General features: G+C 53.9%; 1 protein-coding gene across 2 annotated transcripts in view; it reads left to right on the top strand.

The window, feature by feature from the left end:
- The window catches only part of DSCAML1 (DS cell adhesion molecule like 1), a 344,804-nt gene that overhangs the window by 263,682 nt on the left and 56,602 nt on the right, over positions 1-24,520 (top strand). For both annotated transcript variants that reach the window (XM_025999151.2, XM_072729682.1), the window contains exons 9-11: positions 4,121-4,399; positions 4,797-4,916; positions 5,766-5,942. In XM_025999151.2, coding sequence (XP_025854936.1) covers positions 4,121-4,399; positions 4,797-4,916; positions 5,766-5,942 — 576 coding nt within the window. The remainder of the gene's footprint in view (positions 1-4,120; positions 4,400-4,796; positions 4,917-5,765; positions 5,943-24,520) is intronic.

Raw genomic sequence — 24,520 nt, forward strand, 5'->3', positions numbered from 1 at the left:
TAGCACTTTGCTCCCACCCCGCCTCCCTCAGAGCAGAGCTGCCCTCTCACCAAAGATGACTGTGGCCAGGGCAGGGCTTCCGGAGACAGGACCGTGGGTTACATGGCCTCTGTGCCCCCTACATTCAGGCTGGGTGCTGGGAAAATGCAAGAAGGGGCCCTTCGTGCAATCGACACCCAAGAAGTCCCTGGTCATCCCCATGATGGAGGTGGCCGCTGAGAACTCACAGCGCCGCCGAGAATGGCTTTCCTGGAGGTGGAAATGGACACACACACATCCAATTAGCTCACATGAACCTCGCAGCTTTAGGGAAGATGTTGCTGACTCACAGGTCAGGAAGCAGCCCCACATCTGGGCAGCTGCCCACATGTCCATCACGGAGCCCCCACACCCTGCTTCTCAGAGCCTCTCGCTCACAGGGCTCCTCCTGGTACTCAGCCTGTAAAGGAGCCAGGGTCCCCAAACTTCCCTCCCCCTCCTGCTGTGCCTGCAGCTATGGGGTTTATCTGAACAGTAGCCTGGAGTCAAGAAATTCCATGAGCAGCTCTGGCCCCTAGCACTCCCACCAGAGGGTTCCTAAGGGGGCACTTCTCAACCACAGCATCCCACCTGCCCTGTCAGCCTTCATACAGCAGGGCCAGAAGGTGGACAGGGGTGCCAGGAGCCTGCCCTGGATCTCTGGCGAGTTGTCTGGCCATCCACCTCCCACAGGACAGTTGTGTTCTTGAGAGCTCTGGCCAAACTGGGCAAATGTCTGACACACAGCCCCCCTCCCCATCCCCCGACCACCGTCTCCTTCAGTGGTTCTCAATAGCCATCCATGTTATTCCCAAAATCCAGGAGGGAGTGACAGGCCCTGGTTGGCCTCTGCCTCATGGCTCAGCCTTTTCCCTCTCTCTCACCCCATGTACTTTCTACAGTGAGTGTGTCCTTTAGCTCTATCCTTAGCTCTGTCCAAGCCACCTCCTCCATGAGGCTGTGGTCACCCGGCCAGATGATACGTCTCACTGCTCAGAGTTCAGCATCTGTATATTCAGGTGGCGCTTGTCCAATAATCACTGAGGGAAATCTCTTGCCTTCCCTAGCAAATGATGAGCTCCTGGGGGTTCTATCTGTATTTTAAGCATGTTTCTACTTTCTCCAGCCCACACGGAGCATAATAATGCCTTCGCAGACTAGGCATTTCATAAATATTAGATGAATTAGTTAATTAATGAATTAACCTGCCTTAGTAACTTGTTCTATTATCCAAACCCCTTCTTACTGAGAGAGACAGTCTTCTCCTAGCTTGAGCTAAATCTCCCTACCTAATTTCAATCTTTTGCTCTCTTGTTCTCAATGGAAATGGAGCACTTGACCGCCATCCCCAGGGCATGATCCTTCAGACTTGACAGCCCCTCGGCCCTCTCCTCCTTGGGAGAACCTCCCAGCTCCTTGCTTTGCCCACACATCCTCCTCTGCAGGCTGTCATCACTGCCTTGAGTCTCCCCTTCATCATGCTCAGGTGTGCCTAGGAGCCAATTCTGGGGCTATGGTAACAAGGGCCTGACCCCCCAGGAATGACCAAGATGCTCCTAGCTCCTAAACCCAATAGCATAAATACAGTATCTTGAGGAACAGCATAGAATGCTCCTCTTTTTCTGGAGGGACCCCCATTCTGTGTTCTCCTTACCCCTTGCCCACCTGACAGTTAAGCTTCTGAGATGACCCAAGGAAATAGTATCCAAAAATAAGCTCATTCATTTACTCACCCAACAGGCATTTATTAGGCTCCTGCAGTTTGCCAGGTAAGTCCTAGTGACTGCCCTACAGTCTCCCATGGAAGGCGATGAGGCCAACCGCCACCCTTCCACCCTGTGACAGGTGTCATGAGGAAGGTGTGTACCAGGTGCTGTGGGAGGAGTGTGGGCCTCATGGGAGAGCTAGTACTGAAGCAGGATCTGAAAGGATGAGAGGGCATTTGCCATGAGGTCTGCGGGCTCTAGCTTGTGGGCTCTAGCTTCTGGCCTCTGTGGGAAGGAGAACTGGACCAGGCCTGGTTCTGTTTGGCCTAAAGAAACAAACTAGAGGCAGATCTGGGTCTCTGCAACAGTTCCAATAAAAAGTCCAAGGAGGCCAGAAGCCTTGATCTGACCTAGGTACCCAGACAAGCCGGGGGAGAGTGGGGTTGGGGAGGGAGATCCGCAGAACCCAATAGCAGAACCTCTGGGAAATCTCAAAAATGGACTTTGGGCCATTATTAGAGTTAGGGTTCCAGAGAAATCTCCTGTGGAGATCCCTGAGGCCCAGCAAACCACCCAGAATCCTGGGGCCCCAAACAGGAGAGTAGACAGCCAGAGATTGGGATGGGGAGATCCAGATGATGGCCAGAGCCCAGAAAACCTGGCTGGACTTTAGACCTGGATTTAGGCCCTTGGTGGAGCACACGCAGCAGGAATAAGAAGGATAAATACTCAGCGGTGTTCACCTAGGCACTGAGGGCTGAGTCTGGGAGCGGTGAGTGTTCCTGGTGTCTGATGGATCCCCCATGGCAAGATAGAGTAAGGTGGGAGGTGACACTGTCAGTTAAACACCCTGCTAAAGGGGATGGCTCATCCCCTCCCTCCTAAATGTCACTTCCTCTGGACCTAGGCTCTTGATCAAGAACTTTCCAAGGGATCCAAAGGGCTGCCAAGGGTTATTCTATGCCCACACCCTCCCACTCTGCTGGGGAAGCTCCCTGCTGAGCCCTGAAAATCCTTGGGGTGCAGAGAGGGCCTGGGCGTGCATAGGATGCCACCCATCCTCTCCCTCAGGGCTCGCCCCTGTTGGTGGCCACCGTGGGTGGGCCTAGGGTGAAAAGCAGGAGGCTTCCCGGGGGTGGGAGGGGTAACTAGAGCCTGGGAGAAGGCCAGAGGACTATGGACAGCCTTGTAATTTAATTATTTGACTGCAGAAAGGAGATCTCATCTACTGGGTGCTCATCCTTGTTAAGCTAATTGTCTGTCTCCTCTCTCTTCTCCCCCCACTTGCTGGGGAAGTCGCTGTGGCCTAATTGAGTTATCATAAAGATAATGGCTGATGCCCTAGCCAGAGCTGAGAAAGGAGGATCCCTGTCACAGAGGCTCAGGCTCCAGACAGGCCCTCCAGGGCCCAGAGATGTGGGCTGTGGGGTGGGCTGGATCTCCGGGGGGAAGGAGGCTGCGTGGATCCCGCTCAGCCAGATGAACAGCAAACCGGTTGTCTCACAAAGAACAGGGCTCCCTCTCTGCTCCTCCCTGCCACCAAGGGGAGCTCACTGTTGACACAAAAGGGCCATTGGGCTGGGCGTGTCTGAAGCTTTCTCAGAGAGGCTCCTGGGCAGCATAAGGGAGGAAGCGCGGACTCTGAGAACAGGGAGACCAGGTCTCAAAATCCCACTGTCACCTCTTAGGAGCTGGAAGACTGAAGGCAAATGACTTCTCCATTCTGAGCCTCAGTTTCCTCACCTGTACACTGGAGGTGGTTAAGCTACATCACATTACTGGGCGGGAGGATTCAGTGTGCTAACACTTGACGACAATGGATAGGGCTGGGGCAGGTGATGGGACCTCAGCAGAAGGAGACCAGGAGATAGCACCTCGGCTTTTAGAGGCACAGCTGTGGGGTATGAGCTGGGGACAGGCTCACACCGACCTTCTTCTGACCCCCAACATCTGAAGCACAGCATTCCCATCAATCCCAGGCCCCAGAGAGCTGATGTATCTTTGGGATGAGAAAGTGGTACCGGGCCATTGTCAAAGAGCAGCAGAGGAGTGAAAGTGAAAGCCGACCAGTGTCCACCAGCAGATGGGACTCGGGAAGCATATGATTCATCACCAGGACAAATCTGAGGGTCAGGATTAATGCAGGCCAGCCAACGCCCAACACAGAGACAGTGGGTCCAGGCCTGGGTGGGCAAGGGGATGAGAGCCAAGGGCCAGTGGCACCCCATGAGATTCTGCATCTATAGAATATATAGAACAAGGCATTAGTGGCCTTGGGGAGCTCTACTTACATCCCCAAGAGCAGGAAGAGCCTGGAGGTGAGGTAATGAGGAGTGCTACTGGCCAGGCTGGGGCACGTGGGGGGCCTGACGGCAGCACTACCCTTGCCTCCCCAGTGCCCCCTCTAATCCAGCCCTTTGAGTTCCCACCTGCCTCCATCGGCCAGCTGCTCTATATCCCCTGCGTGGTGTCCTCGGGGGACATGCCCATCCGCATCACCTGGAGGAAGGACGGACAGGTGATCATCTCAGGCTCGGGCGTGACCATCGAGAGCAAGGAATTCATGAGCTCCCTGCAGATCTCCAGCGTCTCCCTTAAGCACAACGGCAATTACACGTGCATCGCCAGCAACGCAGCGGCCACCGTGAGCCGGGAGCGCCAGCTCATCGTGCGTGGTGAGCAGAGAGCCCAGTGGTGGAGGAGGAAGGCTCTGTCCACTGCTAACCGTCTCCCTAGATTAGGGGTTTGAATCATGGGCTGAGGGAATGTTGGCTCCAATGCAGGGGAGGGGGGACTTCAAGATCAAGCAGTTCAAATGTCTTAGTTTCCAAGCCAGGACATGCAGGCCCTGAGAGGAGAAGACCCCATTCAGTTGATCATTGCCAGGGTCGGAGCTGTGATGCAGAACTCCCAGTACTCAACAAAAGCCCTCAGCATGTTGAGTTTCAGAGTTAGGTGCTGCAAACTTGCCTGTGGTCCAGGTGGTGCTGGCACAGAATGGAGGGTTAGAGACCACGGAAGACCTGTTAGAGACAGGTGATCTGTTTCTCACTACTTTCCCTCTTTCTGCAGTGCCTCCTCGATTTGTGGTGCAGCCCAACAACCAGGACGGCATCTACGGCAAAGCTGGCGTGCTCAACTGCTCAGTGGATGGCTACCCCCCGCCCAAGGTCATGTGGAAGCATGCCAAGGGTGAGCCCCTGGCCAGCCAGCGTCTCCAAGCACAGTCAGGGAGAAGGAAGTGGATGGGGCTTGGGCCTGTTTTCCTATGCACAGCTCCTAGCCCTGGGTGGGAGCCCTTTCTATGCTTTCACAGGACTCTGGGCTATACTTGCTCTGGAAAGTATCCTCGGCCACCCTCGAGGGTCTGCGGACTGGGGACAGCTATCAGGCCGACTCCAAATTTCCTCTAGTCCCCACAAATTGACCTCTGTCCTTCCCTGTCTGCTTTCTCCAGCCCTGCCCACCCTGCTTGGGGTCCCAGAATCTCCTTGGCCCCTGTTTCTATTCTGGGACCAGTCAACCTATTCTGGGACTGTGGTCCTTCTTGGAATCTAACCTCATCCCAAGGATACATTTGGTATCTGAGTCCCATGCCAACCTCTTGTCACAGACCTTACCCATCACTGACACTGGGGGAATGAGGAAATGGTACCGTAAAGCCCCCCTTGGAGAATGGCTGACCTCTTTCCCAGGCCTGGCTGTCCAAGACCAGGCAACTGCCATTTTAGGGTTCCATCTTGCCTTTGCCTGTGGCCAAGTGGCCTAAAGACAACCCTTTCTCTCCAAATTCGACTCCAAAGCTCAGTGCCAAGGCAGGTGTTGAGCTGAGGCCCCCAACTCCATCTCCTGACTTGAGAGCTGGGGCAGGGCCAGACCTCTGCAAGTCTCTCCCTGTTGCCAGAGGAGTACTTGGGAAATGCTATAAAATGGCCCTAGGTCAGCAAGAGAAGGACATGGGGGCATCCTTGGGGCTGTTGAACCTGACCCAGCTTGCTTGCTAGCCTGGGCGCCAGCCCCTTAACAGCTGCCTCCTTCCAGGGAGCGGGAGCCCGCAGCAGTACCACCCAGTGCCCCTCACCGGCCGCACCCAGATCCTGGCCAATAGCTCGCTGCTGATCCGCCACGTCCTGGAAGAGGACATGGGCTACTACCTCTGCCAGGCCAGCAACGGCGTGGGCACCGACATCAGCAAGTCCATGTTCCTCACCGTCAAAAGTGAGTCCTGCTCCCGCGTGGTCCTAGCCCTCCACACAGGCTGGGGCCTGTCCCCACACTCACCTTGCCTCCCTGCCCAGCTGCCCCTGTTCCATCTGTGTGTGGGATGCAGGGAGGGAGCCTTCCTGGTCAGAGGTGCGCTCGGGACCCTCAGGTGGGGGGCTCAGAACCCCATGACCTTGGCCAAGTCACCTCACCTGTCTAGGCTCCAGCTTCTTCCCTGTGCTAGAGGTTCCTTTCCAGCCCACCCACCCCACCAGGCTGTTTGAATAACCGATCATGGGAAAGGGAAGGTATTTGGGGAGAAAGCCAAAAGAACAACAAAACCCATCACTCAGTGCTCTATGGCTTCTAAATCCCGAGACACAGAGCTGGCCTCATGGCCTCAGAAGCCCAAAATATCCCCAAATTCCATTCAGTCACACACAGGTATTCCTACCAGAGAATCCCATCCCTTTAGAGTCTTAAGGGTCTGTATAATGACCCCCACCACCACCAAATCGTGTCAGAGGAACAGTGTCCATCTGGCTCTGTGTCAGGAAATGGAGCACGGGCCGTGGAGGACAGAGGTAAGGGCCGGTGTGTTAGCACCAGACCAAAGCCAAGTGCGAATCCTGGTGCCATGTTGTAATCATTGTGACCTCAGTGGGTTTGCTTGGCCTCCACATACATTTCCTGGATAGAGAAAATGAGAGTCATCGTAGTGCCTTTCCTGTCATGTCCTGTGTCAAGAGTGAGTCCGATAACATGTGTAAAGCAGCCAGTATGGTGACTGGCACCCAGTAAGCCAGCAAAGGCGTACCACGTTGGCTGTCGGTCCCCGCAGTGCCCGGTGTGGGGTCCCTCCGCTAGGAATCAGAGCTGCTTTATCGCCTGCCAAAGCCCGCGTTCAGCTCAGCACAAGACAGGGAAGCCCCGGCGATCGATGCTCGGGGAGCTCCGGGCGCCGGAATCCCCGCCCTGGGGAACCGCTTCCCTCACACTATCAAAAAGCACTTTGTCCTTAATAAAACCAGGCAATCAATCTACATCCCTCAGCCCGGGAGAACTTCGCTAATTCTGCCTGCGTGAGGTGAGAGGACTAGCAGGCCCTTTGCGCAACCGTCCCTGGAATTTGATCCTTTCCACCCCACCGTCCACAGCACACAGAAACCCAAACCCAGAGGCTTTTTTTTTTTTTTTTTTTTTTTTTTGTTCTTTGCTCTTTCTTCCTGAAGCTAAGGGACTGCACCAAACAAGCGTGGCTGTGGCTCTGTGGTGCCCGGCTTGTGGGATGAGGGGGACACGGGCGACCCGGCGGGCAGGAGGTGGGCTGTGCGGGGAGCCTCGGGTCACAGCAGGCTGTCCCCGGTGTCCTGGAGGGATCCTGGGCAAGTCGGCCCAGCTCGCAACCCTGCGCTTTTTCCGTGCTGTCTACACAGCTCGGCCCAGGCTATACAGCACCCGGAGATACTCAGAGGAAGCCCGTTTTGTAAATCCGTGTGCGACACACACACACACACACACACACACACACACACACACAGGTGCAAACACCTGGCGCCCTCTCCCCTAGGAGCTTCTTACCACTCCCATCACCTGTGGGCAGAATCTGGCCCTTGTCCCCTCCTGCCCTCGCCCTATTTGCAGCCGCCTCGTCATCGTTCTTTGTTTCCTTCCACAGCAAGGCACACGCACACGCCTCTCTCACATCTACTCTGTCTCACAGACACCTCAGGTCATATTTTCCCACTCACTGCACCCCCCTCCCCGCTGCCTGTGACTCGGTGTCTCTCAGCGCTTCCTCACCCAGCCTCTACCCTGCCACCAGCCCCAGCCGATGACAGCTGTCCTCCAGCTGTGCCGTCTCATACCCCCTCACACGCGTGAGCTCCTTACATGGCCTTTTCCTGACATGCTTTCTCTGTCGCAAACGCCCCCTTGCATCCCAGCCCCATGCTCCCCAGTGACCTGCCCAGCCATGCCAGGGGCCCCTGTGCCACCCTGAATGCCAGCAGGACAGGAGGAGCAAGGCCAGGGGCATTTGAGGCCCGAAGGCAGGCGGAATGGGAGGGCTGAGCATGGCACCGCCTGTGGGTCGGAGGGTCTGACCGCCCTTCTGTAGCAGCTGGAATCACTCTACACAGACCTGAGGAGCCAGAAGGGGCACCTGTGACAGTCTGACAATGTTGATGAGCTGGGAATGGGCACTGGGGTGGGGCACAGGTGCTCCCAATTTTCTCTAGAAACTTCCTCCACTCTGTCTCCTGCTGTGTCTACACAGGCCTCCTGTTCTAGGTAACTGACCCCCAGCTGGTCCCCTTGCACGTCCCCGCAGCTGCTCTGCCCTTTCCTTCTTCATTCACCCTCAGCCTTCTCCCTCTGCCCAAGCTGACTTCAGTTGAAAGGGCATAGGAAGGTGAGGAAGAACCTTCAGGCCCCGGGCGCGTGAGTCACCCTTGGGACTGCCGGGGGCAAGCCATTCCTAGCCAGCCCTTACTCCATCTCAAACACTCACCACCACCAACGCTCCCCTCACCCACTTGCAGAGCTGGCCATGGGAAAACTTGCCATTGCAAGGCCTCAAAGCCAATTTCAAGGCTTGTGTCGATGCACGCTCAAGAAAATGTTGACTCCACCCTGTTCACAAGACCTCATACTTCTGTGAACTCTCAGAAGGCAAACTGACCCTAATCCCCACTTTAGCCAAATAGAAGAAAGGGACATACATCATAAAAAGCATCCAAGTGTCAAACTGGACATTTGTGATTGGCTTCTGTTGGGGAGTGTCTACACCATTGATCCCCACAGTTTCCAATGATAACTCAGTAGATCTTCACTGAACACTCACTAAATAGGTCCATGAAACTCGGTGACTAAGAGCTTAGGCTTTAGAACCAGACAGACATGGGTTCAAATCCCAGCTCTGCCGCTTGATAGCTGTGAAGTCTTGGATGTTGATCTCTTCAAGCCCCAGTTTCCTCCTCAATAAGTTTGGGATTATAATGCTTTTGACTCATCAGAAAGGTTTAAATGAGACATGTGCTTACAGCCATTAATATAATACATGGCACCAAATACACATGCAATAATTGTTAGTAATCCTTCATTTTAGGTGCTGAAAATCTAGTGATGAATAAGACAGAGTTGCGGTTTTCAGAAAAATTTTTTTAAAGATTTTTATTTATTTACGAGAGACACACAGAGAGAGGCAGAGACACAGACAGAGGGAGAAGCAGACTCCCTGCGGGGAGCCCGATGCAGAACTCGATCCCGGGACCCCAGGATCCTGACCTGAGCCGAATGCAGATGCTCAACCACTGAGCCACCCAGGCGCCCCTGTTTTTAGAGAATTTAGAATCTTGAGGAGAAGGTAAACATATACCTCAAACAGTCATCATGCACAACATGATAAGTGCCTTACAAGGCTACAAACAAGGTGATACGATGAGAATCTGGGATGGAGAAATTAATTTTAACTTTGGGGTGAATGAGGAAGTGTCAAGAAAAGCTCCACCAAAGCAATAGTGTCTAAGTGGAACTCGAAGAACACAGGAATTCTGGCAGGAACCAACAGCGACAGATGTCATTCCATCCCGGAGGGGAAAGCATAGCAAGGGCGTGGAGGGAGGAAAGTCCATGAGTGTCATCTGGTGAGCTAGAAGTTTAGGTGTCTAGTCTGGTAGAGACTGAAGGAGGATGGACGGGGAAAATTAAATGTCAGGTGCTTATGGGCTTTGGAAGCTAAGCATTTTCTTTCTAAGTAGCATTGACTTTTGATACCAGGCAGCAAACTGGAGTTCCAGGAACCCAAGGGGTCTGGTGGGAGTCCGAATTCCAGAGCTGATTCTTGCAGAATTGCCATGTAGAGCCTTTCCTCAGGGCCTTGGGGTGCAAAGGGCATGTTAGGGTGGGCAGCTGGTTTTCTAATCCCCAGACATCCTTGTTGGCAACCAACCAGGCCCGATTGGCCTCCACTGCTCTCTGACCCCCAGAGCGTTGGTGTGAGCTGAGCCCATGATCACCTGAGCTTATAGCCCAGCCTTATACTACATCCTAGATCAGCACTTCATAGTCTGTAGAGCTCTTCCTATGCCTAGCCTGTGAGGTCAGCAGCCAGTAGCTCCTTCCTAAAGAAGGTAAGGCACTGGGTCAAGGTCGTTGGGTGGTATAGTCCCAGCTGAGACCAGAACTTGCCTCTGGGGACTCATGGTTTGGTAGGAAGAGCAAGACCCAGGGGCAGAAGATGTTGGTCCTGGCTCCACGACTCACCAGCCACGTATCCAAGAGCCATTCCCTTCCCTTCTCGGGAGTTCTCATCCATACAATAAGAGGCCTGCATTAGAATCTGGTCACTAGCTGTTTCCAAGACAGTGTGTTCATGGTCCTTTCAGGACAGCAGACCTCCTCCCAGAGCTTGGTTAAAAGTAAATGTAATTAACAGAAGAAAATGCCACATCCAGCTACCTTTTATCTTCCTTTTAAAACAAAAAGAGAGAGAGAGAGATAATGACCAAAAGGAGGAGAAAGCAATCCCTCCTCCAATTGGCACAGAGGGAAAAAAAAAAATAATAATAAACCATCTTCAAAAAGAATGCTTTACGGAGAGGCAGGTAAAAAGCCAGGCTGCTTAGTCTGGGGTACAAGGGGCTGGCTGTGTTTTGATGTTGCCACCACGTGGCGGTGCCTCTCTGGACTCCGAGGACCTCTTATGCCGCAGGTTACCTGATTAGACAGGTTCTGTTATATCCCCCAGACTCTCCTCCACTTTGTAAAGGCTCCAGCGATTGGGCCGAGGCAGAACCCATGGCCAATTAAACCCATAAGGGCTCTTTGTTTGGTCTGAGTTTTGATTTGTTTGTTTAGCAAAATGTCAGACCAATTAAAGCCAGATCCAAGAGCCCTCCACGAGCACACACCCAGCTGCAGAGTCACTGGAAGACAGGAGAATGGAGCCTAGTGAGGACTGGAGGAGAGGGGGGACCACACTAGGGGGGAAGCCCCGGGCCTGGGTAGACAAGATGGCCTGCTCGCGGCTGACCTCTGGTGCAGCACAGCAGGCAGGATACAAAGCCTTGGAAAGACAACTGCATATCCCTTGACCCAGGTGGTCCTAATTTCAGATTTGCCCAAAGGAAATTCTTCCTTGTCAGGCAGAAGCAGCACCTCCCTCAGACCCAAAGCCTAGGGCTCCTGCTCTAGAATGTTCTTCTGCCCTCATCAGCCCCTGCCCCTCCCACAGGGCAAGGAGTCTATGGCCAAAGGAAACGCTGCCCAGAGCCCACAACTCCCTTTCTAGACCACATTCCAGATGCCAGAGAATTCCTTGCCCAAAGACCCCAACCCAACTTCTAGGATCTTCCACAGTGTCTTCCGATCTGTCCTCCCAAGGAAGGGCCCCTAGACCTGAGGGATGGCTGTTTTCAGGGCGTGCAGAAGGAGCCTGAATGTGTAGGTTGGGAGGCCCTCTCAGCACACGGGAAGAAACAGGCAGGAAGAAACCAAGCAACTGGCCCAAGATTTTCCTCTGTGGTCCCTGGCAGTAGGGCCTATCTCCTCACCAGACCAGAGTTCCTTGAAGGCGGGGTTGGTCTTCCCTTCTCTCTGTGGGAATGCCTGCCTCTGGCATCCAGCTCAGCAGAGGCCTCTGCCCACTCTGGCCTGCCTTCCTGGGAACAACAGGCCAACTGACCCAAGCCCCTAGGTCCAGTCCAGTCACACACGGTGCCACAGGTCATGCCCTGGGTGCTCCCCTCTGCCCTATGAGTCTCCCTGATTGGCTGAGGGGTGGATGGGATGGCCCCTCTGTTGGATCAGCAAACAGTCAGGGGAGGAGGCAGGAAAGCACAGTGGCAGGCAGCAGAGCAGGACAATGTTTGGCCTCTGAGTCGCACTGGCCTGGGGCTGACACTGGCCCTGCCATAGCCAAGAAGCTTGGCCACATTATTTATTTGCTACCCCAGGACTGGTCATCAATCACCCTCACCTGCCCAGCCTTAGGGCAGCTGAGGGAGCCCCACCCTGGTCTGTGCCAAGCCTGGGGGGTCTGCAAGCCTGGGATCTGGCCTCTCATAAAGGAGGAAGGGAGAGGAAGAAGGAATGAGCCACTGCCATGATTTCCATGGCAATGATTATCCCACTGGCTCTCTGGCCTTATTGATTTTCAGACTTCATAGAATAAGGAGCAGCACTTTGTCTCCTGCTTCATCAAACAGGGGTGAGCAGAGAGGCTGGACACACAGCCGGTCTCCAGGTCAGGCTCCGTCCTGCTCTCCCCACCCCTAAACCACACCCCCAGAGGTCTGCAGCCATGGGCCAGCCCAGGCTCTCCCTACCATATGCAGGACCCAGGGACACCAAAGTGAATAGATGGCTTAGGGGACAGGATGGCCCCCAAGCAGGGAGATGGCAGTCCCACTTCCTTGCCTCAGTATCCCCCACTACACCCTGAGTAAACTGGGTCAATCACTTCGTCTCTCTGGACTCACTTTGTCCCTCTGCTAAGAGATGTCCCGATCCCTCTCTCCCCTTCCCACAGCCCCTAAGACAGTAGCAGAGCTCAAGAAATGGGCCACCTTCTCCGAGCCCATGGAGACCAGGGAGGGCATGTGTCGCCAGTTCCAGGACCTTACTTCCAGAAGCCAGAGCCCTCAGAGTTTCAGGGGGTCTCTTGGGACAACTGGGTGGCTCAGCGGCTGGGTGCCTGCCTTCGGCCCAGGGTGTGATCCTGGGGTCCTGGGATCGAGTCCCGTATCAGACTCCCTACAGGGAACCTGCTTCTCCCTCTGCCTGTATCTCTGGTCTGTGTGTATGTCTCTCATGAATGAATAAATTTTTTTAATGTAAAAAAAATAGAAATAGACAAGTCTGAACCAAAGAAACATGGGAGATCTTACTGATCTCAAGAGACCAGTAGTGTCATTGGAGCAAATCATATCACATGCCAAACCTAGCCCCAAAAGGGTCCTTTGTACAAGGTTTCAAGGTAGAATGAAAGTCTCCAGGTGGAACAGCCCCTTTCCCTGGCCCCTCTTCTCCTCACCATGACCAGCCAGGTCCCCTGACAAGCAGAGGAGGGTTTCATTGAAGGGACAAGAGGAATGCTCTGCCTGTGTGACCTCCACTCCCAGTCTGAAAGTGGGACATCTCGTCCTCAGGCTCATTTGAGCCCTTATCTCCTTGTTCAAGGCGTTAGGCAGTGGTGGCAGGCAGTCCCCATGACCAGGAGCACAGGAGAGCTTCCAGTTGGGTCTGGGCTCTAAGGTGTCATTCAAGGCCTGCCTGATGTTCGGCTCCAGCAGATCTGATGAATAACAGCATTCTGTGCATCCCACATGCTAATCAAGAAAAAGGTACAGTAAACATTCTGAGACACAGGGAGCTGAGGTTATCACTGGGTGGCTCAGTTTACTGGAGAAGAGAATGCAGGCAAGCAAAGAGCCAAGGCAGTACCTCCAAACCCTAAGTCAGGAGCCCAGATGTGCTCCCCCAGTGATGATCGAAGCCTTCCTGAATGGTAGGGGCAGAACAGATTGGTAAGTCAGCCAAGCAGCAAACAGGCACTTCCTGATTAAATCACCACTCCTGCCCCCAAGGAACTTACAGACTAGCGAGGAAGCTGGAATCAACCTTCAGGAAGTAAGACAAGATCTCGTGCCAAGGGGTCTGACACTACAAGTGCAATGTTACATCAGGGAAGGAAAAACCCAGCGTGGACAGATGTGGTCAGACAGAGCTTTCTAGGGGAGGGGGACTTGAGCCTTGAAGAAGAGGGGGCAGAAGGAATAGCATGAGCAAAGGCACTGGGGTAGGAAGCTGTGGGAGGCCATGAGGAGAACCTCTAATGAGAGGGTGGCAGCCTGGGATGAAGGGGAGAGCTTGTGAATATAGTAGCAGGTGACACTAGGATCCTGGGCAGGGAATGGAGAGAAAGGGGGAATCTGAGAGTCATTATGAAGGAACAAGTACCAGGCACTGACGATGGGTTGGACAAGGAGCCAGGGGGAAGAGTCAAGGCTTGAAGCTGAGATGAGCAGCACCATGGTGCCACCAGGAGAAATGCAGTAGATGAGAATGGAGAGATGATGTGTCCACTTTGGTCAGGTCCAGGTGGGATGACGGGGTGCTCTGAGGCAGCCGGACCCTGACTGGCACTCCACCAGGATTTCTGCCGACAGCAGCGTGCTGGCCCAGACACAATCCCCAAGCCCCTTAGGTCACTCACAAGTCACTGGGTAGTTGGCAGGTGTCCCGTCCTGGGCTAGAAAGGATGAGACTGGTGGGCAGACCCCCAAGCCCTATTCCCACCCCATCCCTGCCTAGGCCTTGGGGCCTCCAGCCCCAGGAGTACCAGGCTTCCGTCTGGCCTCTCAGGTCTACGCAGTCTCGAGATGTGGTGGGATTGAGATTCTGGAGATTTTCTCCAGTTCACGTTTGCTCGCGTCCAGGCCTGCCATTGTTCATTCAGTTTTCAGTAGTCACGGAGCACCCACTGAGTACCTGTCCCTGGGGTCGGGGGTAGGGGTGGAGTACGTGTGGCCCTGGCACAGTCACACCTGCTTGCCTACTGCCAGCCTGAGCGTGGGTGGGAGTGTGACGGGGAATGGGCTCCCCATGGCACAGGTAGAGCAGAGTCCACACAGCCTCCACCCCAAGGAGCCCCCTCCAGCTCCACGGTTGTCCTCACTGGCACTTGGGACAAAGATCTCTCTCACTCACTGGATCCCTGTATGACTTTCCCAGGACCTCTGTAACAAAGCACCACAAACCAGCTGGCTTAAAAAACCAGAAATGTACTAGAAGGTGAGAAATGCAAAAGGAAGGTGTCAGCAAGGCCGTGCTGCCTTCAGGCTCTAGGGGAGCCCCTTGCTTCTTCAGGTGGCTGCCAGCAGTCCTCGGGTGGTAGGTGCACCACTCCGGTCTCTGCCTCCACCCCACGTGGCCTTCTTCCTGTGTGTCCTCACACCACTGCTCCTCTGAGCCTGCCCCTTCTATGGACACCAGTCACATTGACTGGGGGGCCCATCCTGCTCCAGGAAGATGACATCTTAGCTTACATCTTGATTGCATCTACAAAGACCCGATTTCCAAATAAGGTCACGTCCACAGGTACCAGGGTTAGGACTTGACACATGTCTTTGGGGAGACACAATTCAACCCACAACCATTCCCGTGCCTGGTGATTTATTCGATAACTTCATGCTTTCCAGAACTCTGACAGCTGAAATGTCATCCCTTCCAACATCCTACAACTGTCCTTGTCTAAATGCAACCAGTCTCCTAACCAGAAACTCCTTTGTAGGGAATTCTAGAGCCGGGGTCAGCAAGGTGGGCCTGAGGCCAAACCTGACCAGCTGCCACTTTTGCTGGAAGACAGCCACTCCCACTCTTCCCGTCTTACTGTCCCTGGCTGCTTTGGAGCTACAAGGGCAGGGCTGAGTAATCTTAACAGAGATCTCTGGCCTGCAAAGCCTAAAATGTTTGCTATCTGGCCCCTTACGGAAAAACTTTGCTGGACCCTGCTCTAGAGTATGGGCAGCAATGACCCAGCAATGACTCCCAGAAGGGTCTTCCTAGTAACTCAAGATGGCATGGCGTTACGTCCTGACCTTACCATCAGGATTCTGATGTGCAGGGTAATTTCACAGTTGAGTGTTCTCTCATCTCTAAAATGGGAATAAAGGGGATCCCTGGGTGGCTCAGCGGTTTGGCACCTGCCTTCGACCCAGGGCGTGATCCTGGAGTCCTGGGATAGAGTCCCGCGTTGGGCTCCCTGCATGGGGCCTGCCTCTCCCTCTGCCTGTGTCTCTGCCTCTCTCCTCTCTGTGTCTCTCATGAATGAATGAATAAAATCTTAAAAAAAAAAAAAATTTTTTTAATTAAATAGGAATAAAAATACCACTCACTTCGGTCGGAGGGAAGAGGAGGGGGGAGCAGTATTTAATGAGATAATTCACGTAAAGCATTAATCAAGGCACATGGCAGATAACAAACATTCAATAGATGTTAGCTATTTTTATGATTACTAATCATTTTCCCAACATTCTGGGGAGAGAGGAGGACCAGAGGCAAGGGAGAAGCAGGTCCCCACCCTGACATGAGGACACCCCCGGAGTCTGCTCTTGGATTCCATGGCAGGCAGCCAAAAGAAGTACTGACCCCGTTTTAGAGCTAGAGAAAGCAAGGCCTGGAGAATGTGAGGGTCTCAACTGGGAGAGAGAGAGAGACACACACACACACACACCCGGGAGCAGAAGCAGGTCCGAGGTCCGAGTCTCAAAGATCCCCACCCTTCATGACCCTCACCCCAACCCCCTTCACACACGCACACAGGCAGTGGGCAGCTAGGGTCCCATGGGCCCCTGGCTCCCCGGGCATCTCCCCACCACCTCTCAGAGCGAAGCTGATTGCTTCCATGCAATTTGAATTCATCTCATGCTTCAGGTGGAGCTTGGCTAATCAGGGGAGACATGAAGCCGAAGTGGGTGCAATCAAATTAACAACGCCAAGGCCCTGGCTCTTTAAGGAGGGACAAAACAAAGCAGACACCAGAAGGCACCCCCGCCCCCCTCAGCGCCCTCCAACCAGCTCTTCCCTGGGGAAGCCTGGAGCTGCTGCCTGGCTGAGCTCAAAATGCTGCCACCCGCCCCGCCCCAGGCCCACCACCCCGCGTGCCAACAATGCCCCTTTGTGGCGGCTTATCTCACACCGCCAAACAGGGCTACTGGTCTTGTCGCAATCTTGTTAACAAGGAGGAGACACAAGCCTTTGGGGGGAGGGAGGGGAGTGGGCTGTGTTGGGGGAAGGAGGGGCCCACTCACCTCAAATGGGTACATGTAATCCTTTCAGAAACAAAAGATGAGAGCTTCTGAGCCAAGAGGCTCCCTTCTCCTCTGACAAGTGGGTTTGTAGAGCTCTCAAGAGCCTTCCGGGTATCTGCTGTCCCCTAGAAAATCCTTTCCCCAGAGGGCAAAGAGGGGAGACATCCAGAAAACCATTTTAGCATGCCCAGAGCATCCTAATTAGCAAAAAGCTCAGTGCGGATCCTAAAGGGATTTCAGTTAGACTCTCAGAAGGACTTCCTGAAAAAGTGAACTTCCTCGGAGAGAGTGAAGAACCACAGGACTTTGTTGCCCTTCCTCCAACCCTATTGGCTTTAAGATGGTCTTCCCTGCAGCAGAGGAAGGACCAGAGGGCATCTAGTAGAATGGGAGGTGGAAGAGGAGAGGCACGGTTCTTCCTCCAGAGCACGTGTGAGCATCACCCAGGTGGGGGTGGCTCTTAAGGAATACTGCCGCTGGGACCCACCCTGGACCAATTAAATCAGAGCCTCTGGGCATGGGGATTGTGCCATAGGTTTTTTTTTTTTTTTTTTTTAACTTTCCAGGCAATTTGTCTAGGAAGCCAGGCCCGAGAACTTCCTCAACCCTCTCCCCCAGGCCTCCCACCCAAGGGAGCAGAATAGCCCAACCCCTAGGTCTCCTGGATCCCAGACCAATCCCCACCCCCAGCAATTAACAGCATTTTTCTCCAGAGAAGCCGGGCTCTGCGCTCCCATCCATGGCTCCTGCTCCCCTGTCTACTGCTCTTCTCTGGCCTGTGTCACATGGTGGGTAAAACCATAGGCACCTTGGGGCGCCCAAGTCCTGGCCCTGCCACTTGCTATCCGGGTGAGCTTGGGCAGTTTACTTCTGTAAGCCTCAGTTTCGCCATCGGAGTAGTGGGAACCACAGGCTCCTGCCCACCAACGGGGTGGAGAGGCGCCCCGCGCTCCCCTTGGGAATTGCAACATTCCATGCCTTTCTCACAGTTTATCCTGCCTCTCCCAACAGCCAGTGGTGCTCCCGTCCTATTTCTTTGCTCCTCTCCTTTGGGCATTCATAACTGAATCTTCCCTCCCTGGTGACTTGGGGACTTGTCAGAAACACCAGCTGAGCTCCAATCACCAGGCGGAAGAGAGGGAGGGAGACCAAGACGGAGGAAGCCTGACTCACCGCCAGCTAACTCCTGCCCCCAGCCCGGGCCTGGCCTGGCCCAGCCCCACTCTAGTCTCTAGGCTCCTCCTGCACTCCCCGCAGGATTCATCTGCACTATGTCATCCCCACCCCGCTCCCTGCTCCTGGGATACAGCCCAGAGTGGGAGAAAATCAAGCAGGCAGAAGGAGAAGGCTGGATTGAAACCAGAGAAGAGGGAGCTGATGACTTGTCAGGGGACTTGGGATTTGGTCTCTTTCCTGCCACTTACCAGCTGTGTGACCTGAGACAAAGCGCTTAGCCTCTCTGAGCCTCCACTTCTCACTGGTAATGTAGGGGCTGATCACCCCAGGCCACCTCCTTACCCAGAGTGAAGCTCCTCCCAAAGGATGCTCCAGGGCTTTTGCAACCTGCAAGGGGCAGGGGCAGGGGCAGAGGCAGACCCCCCCCCCCCACCCGCCCAGCCCGTACAGTGGGACCCCAGAGAAAGGCAGCTGCAGGAGCAAGGCAAGCATCTAGGAGCCCCAGAACTCCATCTCGAAGCCTGGGCTTGGTCGGATAGTCTGTGGATGCTGGGGAGAGCAAGGAAGCAGAGCCTTCTCGCGGTGTTTTAAAAATCTATCAGCCTCTCACATCAAATTAAAATGTAAATAGCAGCTGGTCTGGGCAGGACCTCGGGGGTGACAGGAGCCGGCCTGTGAGTAATTTCACAGACGGGAACCGGTTACATCAGATTCTGACAACTGTCTTGTTTTTGAAATTGATTTCCTCTCCCTTCGGCTCGCTGCCCCAGGAGGGTCCTGGAGTTGGGGGGGCGGGGGGATCCTCCGTGGCGCCTGCCAAGAAGGCCCCAGCAGAAGCAGGAGGAGAAAAACTGAAATTTCTGCATGGCTGTAAGGCAATGGCCTGGGTGCCAAAGGCCCAGCAAGGCTCCTCCCTGCCCTGGAGTGAGTCTAACTGGGGACCTAAGCAGGGGGACCCAGGGCACTGGTGGGGAACCGGGAGAGGTGCCCTGTGCTTGGGAGCTTCCCACAAATATGCTAGGCCCTGAACAAAGACGCTTCTGCCTCGGGGATTCTCGCAGTCAGAGACAAGGTGCAAGGACACTGCAGTATAGGACAGGCACCGCGCTAGGGATGCTCAATGCCCATCAGAGGGACAACTGCAATGACATGGGGTGTCAGGGAAGGGGTCCCAGAAGTGATCTGTGGCCTCTTCCAGGCTTGCCCCAGTTCGGCCGTGCATCATATCAAGCACTGCACCAGGTGCTGGGGCTGTAAAGCTTTGAACAAGACTAGCTCGGTTGACACAGGACTTCCCGTGGGATACCAGGGAAATGCCTCGCCCTCCCCACCTGAAGGGGCATTATTGGAAGGAGCTATGTATGAGAGGCAGCTGGCCTCCATGGGTCTCCATGATGCCTCTAGGCCCAGCCCCTCCCCGTTCCCAAGTCCCCAGAGAATCTCCCCCTGCACCCCTCTTTGTAAAAAGAAATTAGGTTTTCCTGGCTGTTAATTGAATTACACTGCAGGAAAGCAGAGAAATTGTATCTCATTAAAGCCTCCTGTGTCCTATTGGAGCATCATGTTGCCTATGTGGCTGCTATTAGCATTTGTCACAGAGGACTCAGCCCTGTGCATACAATCCCTTCTTCTCCACCCCCTGCTGGGCCCCTAAAGCTGCAGTCTACAATGCCTGCCCTGGGGGTGTCCTGCTAGGGTTGCCCACCACGGAGAAGCCATGGTTCTTTGGTGACAGCCAAATTCCATTTTCCAAAGCTAGACACCATGCACACTCATGGCAGACGGACAGACCGCAAGAGGTGGCCATCCCCTGCAACCACAGTAGCAGGGGCTTGGAGAGGGACGAACTGCCTTCTGGAAGCCTCGGTCTCCTCCTTTGAAAAATGGGGATAATAAGACGTCTCGTGGTTGTTGCTGGAGTGGGGTGGGGGGAAATCATTGATCAATAAGCCAAGAGGCAAAGCATCCAGCTTATTGCCTGCTCCATCATGGGCATCACAGGCCCAGGGAGGCCATAAAGCTTAGTCAAGAAACAGGTCAGGACCCAGGCTTTGGAGCCAGAAATGTTAACAGGACCCACCCCACATGAGTTAATTCGGTTAAAGCTCTAGAATACTGTCAGCATTTGGTACATGGTAAGTTTGCAGTAAAAGGTAATCATAGAAGAGTGTGTGTGTACACGTGTGTGTGTGTGTGTGTGTGTGAACAGGGAGGATGCACTTATGTAATGCAGGGCTGTGGGGAGATGTGCCTTAGACAGCCACATCAATGACATGCAACTGACCATTGGTTGTGTGTACGTGACACCATGTGTGAGTCTGTGGTACAGATGTCAGAGCACAGGCAGTTACAGTGACTGTGTGACTTTGGGGTGTATTTTTATCACGTGTGTGTGTGTGTATCTGCTCTTGTAGGTAGATGACTGAACATGAACATCTCTCTAGGGAATTCTTGGGGGGTTGCCTTCAACCCAGAAAGCCCTCTGGGGCACAGCTGAGCCTTGGTGCTATGAGGGTTCAGGTTCAGTTGTGTTTATGACTGTGATTCAGTGAAGCACAGAGACCTTGTGAGCCAGAGCAAGAAGCAAAGGGGAGGTGGAAGGAAGAGGAGAGCAGATGGGGCGGGGCACTGTTGCCCTGGACTCCCCTCTCTGAGGGGGCTGTCTTGTTAAGACCATCTGTACAGCAGCCCAGAGGGCCGAGGCCCCCAGTTTGCAGGCACAGGAGGGCACTGTGACTCTTGGAGACAGGGCTGGGGAAGGGACCCAGGGGTGGAGTTCTCTGGTGTTGGCAGGAAGACCGTGTAGGGCAGGGAGAGGAGAGGAGGCAGGTTCTCTGCTTCTTGCCTAAGACAGAGCGCTGAAGACGCCTATATGCAGGGAGAAGGGTATGCTGAGTCACAGAATTGCCTCCCAAAACACTGAGCCGATTTCCGGACCATCTTTCCCTCTCTTCAGGGACCCAGACACCCCCAAAGACAAGGTCCTTCCCCCCCCTCTTGGATCTGCCTTACAGTGCCTGAGATTACCTACCTCTAGTGCAGGGACTCACTGCCTCCCCACTGCAGACCTTTCCCTAAACAGCAAGAGCTACCAGAAAGTTCCTTCTGAGGCCAAATAGGAGGTCTGTCCCTCCTCCTTTATCAAAGAACTCTTGTGTCTTGTCCCCATCCCACTCCCCGCAAGTTACAGATTCCCGGTTTTCAGCCACTCTTCAAATGGCACGCCTTGAATGTGCCCATCTTCCTGGTCACACTCTAGCTTGCTATCGTCCCCTGTCAAGGGGTGGGGGGGTACCCAGAATGAGCCCTCGTGAGTCATCTGAGCTTGTGCTTAAAATGCCCAAGAGCTGGGGACTCCTCCCAGCTCTGCATTACCTTGCTCCTGGGTGACAGGGCTGTGTGGTGAGCACTGCCCTTGCCCATCTGACGGCCCCTCCGATGCCCCACTGTTTCCTAGCAGTGAGACCGTGAGCGGATGGATCGCTTCCCTGGGTGCCCTCAGTTTCCTCATTTGTAAAGCGAAGAGTCTGGGTAGATGCTCCCTACTGGCACCATTCATCAGAAACCCATGTGTGTAATCTGAACGTTTCTCGTTGTCACATGTTCAAGAAGGAAAAAGAAACAGCTGAGATTCATTGTAATGATAGGCAGTTGACCTGGGGTCAACACAGAGGGTAGGGGCGCTGACCCCCGAAGCAGTAAAAAACCCAAATATAACTTTTCACTCCCCCAAAACGTCACTCCTCTTAGCCTACTGGAGTGCACCAGAAGCCTCACCCATAACATGAACAGTCAGTCAATCAACACTCAATTTGTTGTGTGTATCCCGTGTAAAGTCAGCTGGAGAAAAGAAAATGTGATTAGGAAAAGCGTAAGGAAGAGAAAACACACTTCCAGTGGTATATACTGTATTTATTTCTTAAAATCTGCATCTAAGCGGACCAGTGCTGTTCAAACCCGTGTTGTTCAAGGGTCAACTGTGTTCTATTTAACTGTGTCTCTAAAATATTAACGTGTAACCAGTGTGAAATTGTTAATGACACATTTTACATTATTTTTTTCCTGGGTTCTTGAAGCCCAGCACGTGTTGTACACCGTACAGCACATCTCAGTTCTATGGAGGCCGCATTTCAAATGCCCAGTGGCCCCTGTGGCTCGTAACTGCCATGTTGAACATCATCTGGGCTCTGAAACCGTAGGGCTCTGAAATTCTGTGGAACAGGTGGCAAGTCGTGTGTTTATCTGGTGCTTTTCATGGCCCAGGAGAAGGGCAGGAGAGCCCTGAGGTTTCTCAAGCCACTGCTGTGTGGCGGGCACTTTACCTCGATGGACCCTATCTGCCCCATAACAACTCTGCAGGGGAGGTAGCCTGTCTGCATAGAGCAGGCGATGAACCTGAGGCTCACAGAAGTTGACTGTACTGGGTAGAAGGCTACCGAGCTGGTAAGGACACAAGGAGAACCCACACCTGCCTGGCCCCCAATCCCTTCAACCCAGTGGGGAGCCACAGAAGCAGCCTCCTCTTCTTAGATGGGCTCCCCAGAATATGCTCTGAACTTCCAGGCAGCGGAGACAGCATTGGGTTGTGTCGCATGATGCTCATTGCATTTAACAGCAGTGAAGGAAACTCACCTCAGGCCCCAGGTATGGTTGTCACTCGGGGTTGAGGGACCAAGTGGGCTCTGAGGCCTGTCCAGGCCCTCAGGAGGCCCTCTAGTCTCTGGTTGCACCTGTCTCTCTCTTTAAACAAACACGATTGGAGACTCCCTGAGGGGAGACTGGCTTGTATGGATGCACAGGTTGTGCACTGTTCAAAGGTGGATAGCCTAAGGAGCAAGTGGAGTCTGAAGCCCAATTCTGCTCCACTGGCCAAATGGTGGCTCTTGGCTCTGCATCCAGCCAGAGGCGTGCCTTTATAATTCACACGCACGCCCTGGATGAGCTAGTACAACCCTGCCTGGAGAGCAAAGCAGGGATGTGCGGCAAGTTTCTTGTTCTGGTGCAAAGCCTGAAAGTCCTCCTACCAGAGAAAGACTCTTCCTTTCCCCTATTTCCTCAGACCTCTGACCTATGCTGAGACTTGACCCTGCTCTCACCCCCCATGCATGCGTGTACACACACACACACACACACACACACACCTATGCATCGCCATCCCCCAGCTCCTCCAGAGTTTCAGCAGCATCTCAGAAGCAGAACTCCTCTTCCCCAGGAAGGCCTCAGGGCTTGGCCCACCCAGGGGTCCCCGGCCCCCATCTCTGACCACTCAGGTGGGGAGAGCAGAGACAGCCCCCGTGCCCCCGCCCCCACACCCCTGCATTTCCATCCTCCAGAACAAATGGAGGCATCTGCAATGCAAGGCCCGACTTGTTGATGTAAAATCTTACTCTATATTCTACCCAGGTTTATACGAGTGAATTATGCAAATCTTTGATGGAAAATATTCCTCCACACATCCTTGAGAGTGTAAAACCTTAGTCAATAATTCATACTTGGATGTCTCTGACTGCAGGCTTTTTCTTCATTATAACTTGCACCTCGTTATTTGTCTTTCGCGTTTTATTGTATATCCTGGTGTAATGCTGTGCATTATAAAATTTATCTGCTTCGTTATTTGATGAGCTGAGGCTGAGGATTGGCTGATAGGCTGGCGCAGGGGCCGGGGGCCAGGGCTGCCCTCGGTGGCAAGTCCTGCATGACGGAAGGCAGAGGAGGAGGCGGCTGCCTCGTGTGACTTCAGGGACGCCAGACACCTCCCTTCACCCCCGTACACCTGTTCCAGATGTCTCCTCGCCCAGCGACTGGTGTCTCAGGTCACATCGTGATGGCTGCGTGGTTTCCTTTGTCCTTCAAAGTCGGGTGACCCAGGAGAGTTTGCTGGAGGAACTTTGAGTAGGTCTTTAAGGCCAGAGGGGACAGAAATCCTGAGACTGCTGGGAGGGAGAGAAAGGTCAGCCACTGACGTGGAGCACGGACACGGAGCCCCAGAGGGGAGCCAGGGGCTGGTGGGACAGAGGACACAGTTGTCCAAGCAGGCCGGCGAATGGGGTATGTGAGCTGGGTCCCTGCTCTGCAGAATTCAGTGTGAGGAGGGGTCCTCTCCCCAGCATGGGTGGGGGCAGCAAGGCATCTGATTCTCAATCTTGCAGTCAAGCACCGCCCAGCCCGATCTGTGGGCTCCAGAATAGCTAACGGGTAGTCCTGCGGGATAAGAGCCCCTAGGGACCTGGACTCTGAGAGGCAGGTTTTCCCAGGAAGGCAGTGAGGAAAAGGCAAGGATAAGAACAGTCTTCCAGTTGCATCGGACTTCTCACCTTTCCGGGCTCTGCCTCTGCTTGAGCAGGTCCCCTGGCTAGGGTACCCTTTCCTCCCCACCACCCCCCATTTATGCCCTGCTGTGTCTGGCTTGCATTTCCCCAGCATAGAACATTCTGTGCTGGAATTGCTAGTCTTGTTGTCTGTTCTCACCACCACTAAGAAACTCCTTGAGATCTGATTTGTCCAATTCACTTAAACCCAACACAAGGTGCTCAGTAAATGCTTGTCGAATGGCTGGATGCTCAAATGGCCTTCCCGAATACCCCTCAGTCACAGGTGATTTCT

Source organism: Vulpes vulpes, chromosome 12, assembly GCF_048418805.1.
Source record: "Vulpes vulpes isolate BD-2025 chromosome 12, VulVul3, whole genome shotgun sequence".
NCBI classification, from domain to species: domain Eukaryota; kingdom Metazoa; phylum Chordata; class Mammalia; order Carnivora; family Canidae; genus Vulpes; species Vulpes vulpes.